Source organism: Poeciliopsis prolifica, unplaced genomic scaffold (assembly GCF_027474105.1).
Source record: "Poeciliopsis prolifica strain line A6 unplaced genomic scaffold, Auburn_PproV2 SCAFFOLD002, whole genome shotgun sequence".
Classification (NCBI taxonomy): domain Eukaryota; kingdom Metazoa; phylum Chordata; class Actinopteri; order Cyprinodontiformes; family Poeciliidae; genus Poeciliopsis; species Poeciliopsis prolifica.
The window spans coordinates 9155253-9167607 of record NW_026562377.1 but is presented as its reverse complement, the minus strand read 5'-3'; the positions used below and the strand labels follow the sequence as shown (position 1 = coordinate 9167607).

At 37.5% G+C, this 12355-nt stretch overlaps 1 protein-coding gene across 1 annotated transcript in view; it reads right to left on the bottom strand.

The window, feature by feature from the left end:
* The window catches only part of LOC129377558 (adenylate cyclase type 1-like), a 47350-nt gene that overhangs the window by 8628 nt on the left and 26367 nt on the right, over positions 1-12355 (bottom strand). Inside the window, exons 8-16 of the mRNA XM_055057596.1 lie at positions 11828-11983; positions 7814-8008; positions 6601-6698; positions 6434-6518; positions 6012-6101; positions 4476-4750; positions 4033-4159; positions 2926-3042; positions 279-425 (exon numbers count right to left, since the gene is read on the bottom strand). Coding sequence (XP_054913571.1) covers positions 279-425; positions 2926-3042; positions 4033-4159; positions 4476-4750; positions 6012-6101; positions 6434-6518; positions 6601-6698; positions 7814-8008; positions 11828-11983 — 1290 coding nt within the window. The remainder of the gene's footprint in view (positions 1-278; positions 426-2925; positions 3043-4032; positions 4160-4475; positions 4751-6011; positions 6102-6433; positions 6519-6600; positions 6699-7813; positions 8009-11827; positions 11984-12355) is intronic.

Here is a 12355-nt window from a genome sequence, read left to right as displayed (position 1 = left end):
TTACAGATCCAACCAGGCCAAAAGTCATCTGCAAGTAATTTGTTATATTGAAGAACTTTCCCAACCATAACCAAAGCTCGGTATATTACATCAGTAAACATGGTATTTCTATAAACCTCACTCTAGCCCACAATCTCATTTTTAAAAGATGATGCTCTATATGTTACCCTGCAGTAAGAAGGAACTCGTGGACCTGAGATCTGCAATGTGGAAAAAAACATCTGAAAACAGATGATTTATCGAACAGATGGGCGAATGGAACGAATCGTTCTACCAACCTCGTCGAAGTCCGCAATGATCTCATTGAGCAGCCTCAAACACTCGACTCCCATGTTGTTCCCATCCAGCTCAATATAGAAGTCATTGAAGTTGGCAATAGATGCAAACAGAACACCAACTTGAGCGTAGGACTGATAGTAAAGATCCTAAAGGGGTGATAGAGAAATGGTGGATTTGTATATTTTTTTTATTCATTACATTTTATAAAGTTGTTCATGTGTCTGACTCCATGTCACTGATACAATTTGACTTGGTGTATCAGTGACACTAAGTCACTGATACATAAGAAAAGCTTTACATTTTCTTATAAAATTGTTTTTTCCTTTTACTTGTTTGTTCAGAGTTCAAAAAGTGGTACCTTCCAGTATTTCTTCACTGCTAGTTTATTTGTCACACGCTTTAATATCTTTTAACAAACCCTTTCTTCATAATCCTCTTTTTACAAAGCTTTATCAGGCCACCTGGATGTATTGTGCATGCTTTGTAATTTGAGTTTCTTTTTCAGCTGCTCAAAAAGAAATATGATATTATGCAAAAATGGAGCAAAATCACCAAACACAAAACTTAAGTAGTACTCTCATCAGGGTTGACAGTGACAATGCCGAAATGTCTGCAGGCAGAAGCATCACACAGGGAGAATGCTTTCTGTAACCACACTGTTAGTGGCCTGGAACCTTAAGTCCCACAGTGCCGTGCCGTCTATGGCTGAACTTTAGCCTAGAGGAAACAGAGGAAGTCTTTCTGAGCGCTGCATCTCTGTGGGGGTCAGCTGGAAGCAAACTTCCTTGCTGATCCACACCGTCTGTTGCATTACCCCGTTGATTGTTGAAGGATAAACTACTGTTTCTATTTCCGCTTGAAAATTCAAAAACCCATAAATGTGAATGTGCTATTTCCAAAAACTGTAAAAAATAACTGTTTAAATGTATGAGTAATATTCCCTTACAGATGATAAAATATCCCATGTGGGTTTTTGTGCTGTTTAATACTCTGCAGGCATGATTTGGATGTGTTGATTTTTCATTGCTTTGTGCAGATTCCAAAAATTACACAACTAAAAGTAAATATTTATCTTGAGTCACTTTAAGTCTTTTATGCACTTAAAACGTCTGGCCGTAGGTTGTGTCTGGGAAAATAATTTATACGTACTGACTTTTTATTTCTGTGAAGTCCTTGTAGTTCCCATTAGCTCCTTTTAAAAATCAGAATGTAGCAGTTATTCACATCATTTCCCTGCTCTTTCCTCTTATTTTACTAATTGCTAAAGAACCAAGATGAACATTTCCAAAAACTAAATTTTTTTTAATGCATTTACTAATTTCATGACTAAAGCTTTTTAATTTAACCGTCACATATAAATTCAGCTCTAGCTTTGTTACTTGTTAAAACGGTGAGGAGATCATTGAGAAATAGCAGACACTTCTCCTCTTTTTCAGCTGCTGCGAAACAGAACTAAATACCTCCAGGTATTTTTTTTCTTCAATTTCCACATTAATTTTATATTTGTTTTAGATCAAGTTTGTAAAGGAGACAAATATAACATAGGTGAACACAAAAAGAAGATTTCAAACGATAATTGTATTCAAGTTTTCCCTCATAAGTCCATATAATGTTTTTCTAAATGTGTTGCAGATCATCAAGATAGTTTTTGACAAATGTGAGACTTTTTTAAAATATTTTTTTTATTTTTGCGTTTTGCCTTTTTTGGGTTGAGATGTAGTTTTGTCCTTGGAACTCTCCCAAAAGTCTCATTTTTTATTTTTCTCTTTCTTATCTTTGAATCATAAACACTTTAACTGAGGCAAATCAGGCCTGTTTTGTCACCCTCCTAGATGAGTTTTTGATGTACTCTTGGAGTAACTTTGGCATTCACTCCTGGGAAAGTTCACCACGTTCAGATATTTTTTGCATTTACAGGTAATGTCACTGTGGTTCAGGGTCTATTAACCTACTTTATGCTGCAAAGAATGGGCTTATCTGCACTTTTGGTGGAGAAATCCACATGTTTGCATTTTTCTGGCATGATTTAGTCAATTTAATGATATTATTTTAAATGGGTGGAGATCCTTATAAGGACAACATCCTAAACCACGGAATGGTTGAGACAAAAACCTTTAAAGAAATCTTGTAGTTTCAAAAGCCAACATGGGTTTTATTGACTGGCAACATTATAATTCAGAACAACAGCCGAGGGCCAGCCTATTTCTGTAAACTCTGCTCCGGTGCACAAACTTTATCAGGGCCTGTAACAGGATTAAACATGGCTCTGTACGTCATCTCAGGGTAACATAAACGGGAGGGAACACGATTATTGACTATTTTCACCCATTCATTGTGGAAAAAAGGCCACAGAGCAGCTGCTGAACCACAGTTTATAGCTGTCTTTCTCGTTTCAGAAGCAATTTATAGCTATGAGAAAATTAGAAGTGTTGCTCTTTTTTTACCTTAAAGTCACTGGGGTGAAATTCAACTTTTTGCAGATTGTTATCCTTATTTCACTCTTTAATGTATATGAAAATTCAGCTTTGAGAAATGCATAGATTTAGGTTTCCTTTATCTATTTAAACATTATATTTCTGCATTTATCATACTTTTTGTAGGGTTGTATCTGGATTTCTTTTTGCTGTAACCTTACAGATTTCTCACCATATTCCTGGGGTTTGACATTAGGAAGTGCTGAGCCACGTGAGCCGGCAGCAGGTTAAATAGGATCCTCTTATTATCCAGCTTCACCTTCTCCATGTCATCCCTCTCCTCCTCTGCCTGGAATCATAACAAACAGAGGAGAAGGACAATTTTATTTACACCGGAAATGACACTAATGGTTAAATGGTGGGGTGCTTTACATGGAATTGTAATGGCACGTCCTTATCACTAGATGGAGATAATGATTTGCAAACAAGACAGAAATGGAGCTATTCTTAAAATAGCAACACTCAGGCTTTTGTTCCACAGACAAAACACAAGACAACTGCAGCTTTTAGGGGAATACTTACTGTGAAAAACAATCCTTTGTCAAAACAAACCAAAAATGACAAAAGTCTAATACTTTTATGAATTTGCTTTGTTTAATACAAATACTGCACTGGCTTTGTCATCAAGCAATCAACATTACAAAAGAATCATCATCAGCAAAGATATTTATGTTCCATTTTAAAGTCCCTTTAACTATGTCATGGTCTCTGCTGGACTTCTTTATAAAAAACTTTTCAAACTATATATAATGACTGAGCTTACCACAGAGATAATTAGGATCAAATGTATCATACTAGACTCAATTGATTGATTTATTTTTGTAAAGTACCTCGAGATGGCATTTGTTGTTCGCTTTAATGTATTGAATATATTTAAATACATCAAAGTTAATTAAATTAATTAATTTATTTGAGGCGGTATTGTCAAATGTGTTTTTGGAGCGACATTGAGTAAAATTGTTTTCCTTTAAGTCATTCCTGTCCTGTTCAGCTTCTTACTCTTTTTTCTAAATTAATTTTGTGTTATGTAAATTATGAGTCAGTGTAGATAGTACTCATTTAGCTAGTACTGAATCACAAAGTCACTAAAATGTTTTCATTTTTAATGTGACCTTTCAAGAATTTCTTAATTTCTCACTTAACTATTTGGTTGGATCCCAGGTTGGGCCAGGGATCCAACCAAAGATTGGATCCCAGGCCCAACCTATGATCTGATATATTTCTACCTCCAAATGTTCACAATGAAAGATGGTTTCTAAATGCCTGGATGCACACTCACCTGAGTTGCCCAAAGATAGTCGAGCCGCAGCTTCAGATCCAGCTGCCTGGAATGAAGAGCCAGAGCTCCAGAAAACAGCAGAACAGCCAACACAGGATCATAGCCTCGAGTGTGCAGAAAGCCACCACTGAATGATGATGTAAAAACAGAGAAATAAAACAAATTTTATTTCTATTGTTACCCATTCATAGCAAAAATTAGACTGATTTAGAAATTGTCTATAAGAGCTGCAATGGATGAGGTATTCAGGACTCTACTTAAGTGAAAATCCAGCTCATCAGAGAATTAGCTATCACATGAACTTTCGTTTGAGTTATTGTCCTGAAGGTACAGAGTATTTTTACCACAAAGAATCAGATGTTTTACAGGAATTTAAAAAAAAGTTGTTTGGTTAAAATTGTAATTTTGTAAACCAGCTCAAAACTAAAGCTGGAAGGTCTAACCCCACAGCCTGGCGGTATCCGCTGCTTTCCATAACCACCGTGTAGGTAACAGAGAGCAGGAGGAGCAGGAGGATTTTAGGGAGCGATGAAACGCGGAGGTAAGGGACCACAGTGAGAGTCCCAGCCACACAGGACAGCAGGGCGTATGCCATGCTGGGACCAGTCTTGTCCACTGCGGTGCTATTGGCAGGTCCCACCCCAAGGGCATCCACAGCGATGTCCTCCACAAAACGGGTAGAGTTTGTCTCAACTTTACCCCACGGTACACATCCCGCCTGGAAGAAATTAAACATGACCATGCAACAGCGACTTCCCAATCAGGATTCATAGGATATGAGTGCAGGTTAGTTTCAGTGATCTGAAAAGTAATCCTTTACTTCATTGACATGTAAGAAATGGCATGAATCGGTTCACAATGGATCAAAATTATGTGTTTGTTTTACTGCAGTAAAACTTCCTTCTGCTCAGGTGTTTGGGGATGAAACTCTTGTTTGAAAACTTCAATGAAGACTAAAATTAGGAAATTGAATCCATAATTCTGAATCATTCCCCATCAAAATACATAGTTCTATAATTCCCTCCAAAAAACTAATGGGACAAGACAAAATCCTTAATTCTTGTGCTTTGTTTTTACTATAAAAACACAACCCACTTAGCAAAATAATATTAAATAAAAGAAAACAGAAAACAGTGAGTCAAGCAAGGTTACTTTTCTAATGGCTTAGGACTGAAATAAGCTTTTTGCAGCATTTTAAACAAATGAACACAGTAAATGAAGCAGAAAAACAAGAAGCCCATGCTATAGCAACATCTTAAAAGAAGGCATCCTCAGCATTTAATTGGGAGAGGAGCTGCTCCACTTCACAGTAATGGGTAAAAAAAGACATCCATTCTTCAGTTTATATATATAGGGACATAATACAAATGTCTGGTTCTATCATTTATTTTCTAAACATTGTTCCCTTCATAATAGACCGAGAGGGCCAAGGAACAAATTTTCTATTTCCCATTAAAAGGAAATATTTAGGCACATTTTTAATTCTTTATTAAAGTCCAGTAGATATTTCTTATAAAACTAATTGTATTCCAGAAAGCTCAAACTGCCATTAACCCCAACAAGGTCCCTGGGGGCTTTTGGAACATAAATCAGGCTCATAGCATCATAGATTTCCCACTGTACTGAGGATGATGTACTTTTCCCCATTATCACCTTTTGATTTGGCTAGACCCTTCTGGAGTGTTTGATGGATAAAAGTTTAATTCTTAGTTCCAGATGATCAGGTGATGTTCCTGTGCCGTCTACCTACCTCCACATGTAGGTGGAGGTAGTTAGACTTTACAATATCTCCCTTTATGTTTGTGAATGTAAGACAAAAGACAACAAATATATATTTTAAAGTATAAAACATAAAGGCCCCTCAAGTCTTTATTGACCTGCTTACTTAATGTTTCCAGGAACATGACTGAACAAGGTGAGGCACCATAATGGGTGCCAATAATTACAAGTATTTACTGGTGCCCAGAGCACTGACTCACCACACAGGCCTGAGTAACAGAGTAGGTGAGCAGAACCAAGAAGATGCAGAGGACTGTTCGAATCTGGATGGTCAGACAGCCTGGTTGGCACTACAATCAAAGACAAAAACTGATGGATGGAGAGTAAAAATATTCAGCAAATAAAGTCTCTCTTAATGTATTTCAGAAGTATTTTGGACTTACAAGTTTCTCTATTGAGTCCAAAGAAATGAGATTATTTAGTGGAGTGGCTAATGATATTCAGAGTTGGCTCAACACTGGATAAAATTCAAAATACTTGTGTATATATATTCTTTAAACATTGAAACTTTAAAAAACATGAGGCCACCTCCACATGCTGATGGCCTCAAATTGTTGATAAGCGTACCATATTAAAAAAAGTACAAATAAAACAGATCGGAAGAGTTAGTAGAAGGTCCTACCTGAACTCTGGTAAGATGTAGGTACATCACACAGGCCACATGGAAACACACACACAGCACCAGCAGCAGCAACACCAAAACCCCTCTGAAAAATAAAATACATCCTAAAGTTTTCACTTAGATAAATAGAGAATATGGGAGAGTAAGTGTGTTAGGGATGTTCATACTGTGGGATCATTAGAAGATAGATAAGGCCAAACAGGGCACCCAGGATCAGAGAGAGAACCACCGCACTGATGAAATGGTCATCATACACCTGGTGATACTAAGGGAAAACATAGAGATTGTAAGAAGTTGAAGATGCAAGAGCAGTATGCCACACACCACTCATGACAAAGAAAACGCATATATGCAAAAACCGATTGGGCCATGACTGTGACATAAGTGGGCTATGCAAGTGAGCTTGCATCTATCACAAAGAAAATGTAAAATGCTGACTGCTCATAAGTGCTTCACACAATCCCAGCTGAAAAAACAAAATTTCTGCTGAAATCATCCATTAACTCATTACAGACGTTCAGTAACACAGATTGATTGTGGTGGATGTCCCTTGCATAAAAAGCTGACAGCTGTGACTGGTCAGTTCCACCATCGTGTCCATAAGAAAATTACATTTTACTAGTAAATCACAAGCTTAAAAGAACACTTGAAGATACTTTCTTTATTAAAACTTAAACAAGAAAACTCCAAATCTAAGCGTAAATGTGTTTCCTATAGATATTGGATTTCAAATGTTTCAATCTGGCTCTAAACTTACTTTAATTAGTGGTATTTTGGTTCATTTTTAAAGCTCTGATGTTGTTAGATCTAAATTTGCCCAGCAGTGATGAAGTCCTAAACTCTGTAAAAGAAAATGTGTTGTGTGGGAGTGAACAAAATCATTACTCTAATTTGTGCCTTTCTGTTACCCTGATTAATTTATTTCCTGAAGGATAACTTTTTTTTCAGTTCAGTTTTAATTTGGATCCACCTGAACATTTCGATTCCTCTGTAACCAGTTTCACAAACAGACAAGCCGGACTGCGTCTCCTTTATAACACTGCCCACACACACATATGAGAAGGATGTCACGTGTGACGCTCAGACGTTCCCAAATCATTATCTGAAACCCCTCCTGAGACGGTGGGTGGATTCTTCATACAAACACACACACACACACAAACTCACACGCACAAAGACAACAAGCGTGGGAGAAACAGAATTATAAACTGTGTAGGGCATGATGTGCGGGAATGAGACAGAGGGAGGCAGATCATGCAGTCACGAAGCAGTTTTCCTCATTTGTAATAAGGAAAAGTTCATATCTGATGTATGAGTGTCTGCTGCTGTAAATGATAATCTAAAGCAAATGTTTCCCTGCAGGTGTGTGCACAGCCTCACCCTGCGCTCCCTGTCTCTGCTACTGTAAAACAGGGTGAAGTGGTTCAGATCTGATGTTCCAGACTCAGTCTGCCGCGCTTCGATGAGCCGACCGATGTAGCGATTGACTCTTGTGGCTGGAGAGTGCTGCACGGCTGTGGCCGAGAAGGATGTCCGACTCTTCAGCTTCTCCGATGCGGTCCGCAAGGCTCGCCGCTGTCAGACAGGACAAGACAGCGCCATCAATCAATGCACAGGTAGGCTTCACCTCAGAACCAAATTGAAGGTTGGGCATACAGATTTAGGGCTTGGTCAGCAGGAGTCTTGGAGTATTTAAACATAAATAGACAAATTTTGTCTATTTATGACACAATATCTTATCTCTAAAGATAGGGATTTTTTACATTGCTCACCAAATGGTGCCTGAACTAAAAATAAGGTAACTTAAGATTATTGAGTCCTTTAACAATATTTATAATGTAAAAATAAATAAATAATAATAATAAAGTAACTCAAGTAGTCATTGCCTCAATAACATGCCTCAGTTTGCATGTTACATGTTGACGTCTATGACAGGACAGTTAGAAGAAGAGTGAATAAATAAATCTAGGTTGAGAGAGAAAACCTTTTCTCTCTAAATAGAAATGGCAGCACAGCTTCATTTTGCAAAGTTGCATCTGAATGAAACAGCAGACCTCAGAAATAGTGTTGAGATCAGACTCAATAGATTTGGTTCACTGCAATTCAGACCACCATGTCAACAGAAAATCAAACGCATATCAGCACAAACACCTCATTCTAACTGCCAAGCACTTGTGGATTTGCAACTACAGGATCAAAGTATTTTTCAGTCAATGAGTGGAGCATGAACTTCTCTGTGAACAGGAGTCTTTTAGAGTGAAATGTGTGGGTATATGACCAATACCTATACAACAACATGTCTAAACCACACAGGACAACAAGGTTAACTTTTCTGAAATATTGCATATTTTACTATTTGCCAGGTTTTGCTCAACTAAAAAAAGGCAATTTTTAACAACAAACCAATAATAAAAAATGAACTTCAAAGCCTCTAGGAAAAGTCAGAATAGTTATATCTTAATATGTCACTGAAATTAATATTTTTAACTCGTAACACCACTTAAGACAGCATTTTGTTTTAAGATCAACACATCCCAGTGTTATAATTCTATGCTAAACTCCTCAGTGTCACAATGCCAGGATTTTGTCTACTTGGATAATCATGTAACAATGTGTGTAATGCTATTAGAGGAGATGATACCAGACTGTGGGTGATTACCAGTAGACATAATGCAATGTCATCAGAATCGAGAGGTACTAGTAATCTGGCCGAGCTCACACAGCTGGATGGATTAAAGGTACTGGACTATTTCTGACGACCAGACGTTGTGATGCAAAGACCTAGACTGACCGACCCATAGAGGAACAAGCCATCAAACTGAGTTACTGCTGTATTAATAATCCAGATGACTTTTCTAAAAGCAAACTTAATTCAGTAACAAATACACAGCACATAATAAGATGCACACTTTCCATAAAGGTACACTTTTCTTACATGGATCCATTAAATATTCTCCCAAAAGTCTATAAAGTCATACTCTAGCCATGTTGTAATTGCTTAAAACCTTACCTATTAGTGCGATACTTTGGGTGATATGAATGAGTCAGGATTTGAGTGCTGCAGTGTGAGCCATTTGTTTATTCAAGACATTGTTTACATCATATCTCAGTGCTTGCTTTGTCTGGGGGTACTGATGTGTGTGTTTGTTCTATACAACTCTCTCATAGATTAATTTTTGCCTCTTTTCCCTTTTATTGTTTAGAAAACTTTATATTGTTGAAAAATGAGTCATATCTGAGGCAAGTAATATTTGGACTACTTCAGGTATTGATATTAGTTGCTTCAAAAATAAAACATTGATGCATTTTGGTGAAATTATGGTAGGCAGGCCACTCCTGTGAAGCTTATGATGTTTTTTTTTTTTTTTTTCCAATCATAAGTGATGTGATAAACTGCTCAATATTTATAAAACTAAAGCAAAAATACCTTAAAATTAAGTTTTTTAAATTTATTCATTCAGTCATGTCCTTATTGCAACATTGAACAATAGACCTTTTTCACGGCAACCGGAAGCTGTAGATACAGCTGTAGATGGGGCTGTGGCACTTCCTGTTTTGGTGACTGTAATTCAAGTACTCTGAAAAATGGCTGTCCTCCTCCGGTCCTTTTCATCGTCCTTACTTAATTTGCCGGCCCTTTTTTCGCTGATGCGGAGGAAATCGCAGCGGCTAATTCATCCACCAGCAAACGTGTGCAATGAGCTGCTCCTTCATGCCCAATGCTACCCTGAATAAGTACATCAGGAACTCATCAATCAGAGGCATGCAGCGGGCAGGGCTGGCTTCAGCACATGCTTCCTCTCCAAGTTTCTGTGCTCTGGTCCAGTACACCAGGCGTGATGCAGAGGGTGCAATGGACTTCCAGAAGATCCGCAACACACATTCGGATGGAAATTTGGTGTAGAACACCGGATCTGGTCATCAGAGGCACAGTAGCGGCTAAAAAGTGTGGCAGACAAATCCACTTTTTGAAGTCTGGCCTCCAACTCCTTGATATAATCCAGAGCTTCATCAAGTGCACCTGTAAAACCACAAAATAAAATAGCAAAACCTACGGTTAGCAATAAGTTTTAATTATATATTTGAAACATTACTTCTGTGAAGATCAATACATGTTGTGAGTGGGAGCATGTATGTATACAGCCATCGCTCCACAAAATACATAACCACATAATCTCATAATTCCATTATTATGTGATAATAATAATAATAATAATAATATTATAGTAACAGTTATATTTTACTGAAATTATCTTACATGGAAAATATATACAATGTACTATCTTTATTAGACGTTTACCTGCGGGTGGATCATGGTCCGCAGTACCATCTTCAGCCTGGCTAGCTTTCTGAGAGGACAAACTGTCGTTTCTTAGTCCTCTCGAAAGCAGACTCTCTCATTGCCGGTGCAGTGAAGTTATTCCAGACAAACAGGGAAGGAACAGCTCCACTTTTAAGGCGGCTGGTGGTGGATCCGCTAACAAAATCCTCCGGTGTGAAGTGGCGGCTACATACGAAAGTGCTCCCCGTCTTTATGCAAAAGTCCGGACCTTCATCTCTTCGGATCGCCTGGATCCACTGCCTCCGTTGGTCCGGATCCGTCGGGAACGCATGATATGACAGATAAGGCTGTTTTCTTGCCCCACATAAACAACCAGGGACTGAACAAAAACAAATGCGCCGAGACCGAGACATTTTCCTAGCCTTTTAATGCTAACGCTATAGGCACCGGAAGTTGTCCAACCCCACATCCGCTTTAAAACCCGGAAGCGTGAAAAAGGTCACATTTTCTTGAAACTAGAACCCTATTTCATCACTAGTGTTGCCATGGTTACCTTCAAAAAGTAATCCATCTACTCTTAACTGATTAATCCTCCAAAAAGTAACTTGGTTACTTTACTAATTACTAGATTTCAAAAGCAAATTAGGTCATAAGTTACTTTTTTGTTTTCATCCAACAACAATTTACACTGCATTTTAGACTTGTTTTAACTTTTCAAATATTATAAAACTGGTAAATGAGAAGTCTGAAATTCATTTCTTTGCACTTTAGTCATTTTAATTTAATAATATTATTGCTAATTTAACTTAGTAATACTAAAATTATTTTAAAAAACATGCAATAAAATAAATGAGAGTCTTGTAGAAAACGTATCTTTTATGCAAATATTCTTTAGCAAAAAAATTATTTTTTGCAGAGCAAAAGTGATATGAATAAAGACATCTTGTTTCATCCTGTCCAATGAAATGTACCAATATGGTACTTATAATGTAAACATATTCATTAATCTTAATCATAATGTTTGATCCTGTGTGTAGATTATAGACTCCACAACCATTTTGCAGGGCTAGAAAAATGGACAGATCTCGAGCCTTGCTGAGCAAATCACATACCTTGTCATCGTCCTCACAGGTCATGACATTAGAGAATGGGATCTCGGCCTTGAACATCTTTCTACAGTGCATGAGCTGCACCAGCAGGTAGCACACTGTCTTGAACTTCATCCTCTTGGCTGGTTTGATGTCTGACAGGATAATCCCAGGAAAAATCTGAAAGTTGAGACAGCAGGGGATGTTAGCAATGATAGCAAACTGGACTTGTTTTAACTCCCATCTTTCCAGGTTCTAATATAAGTATAGTTGGAGTCAAACAAACTATTGATGTCGTCTCTCTGCCTGTAAGCAAAGATGAAACGTTTGCAGAGTTGTATATATTTAAAAATCAAGGTGTGTTGCATCTTCGTTTTCCGAATTGGAAGACTCAAATTGTATAAGTCAGGAGCCAAGTTTAAAATCACAAACAATATAAAATTGCTGTTTATATTTAAAAAAAACAACCAAACTAAGGTTACAAAACCTCGACATCTCAAGCTTTTGCTTGTGTATACATGTTTGTGGATTTTTGAGGATTTAAAACACTAT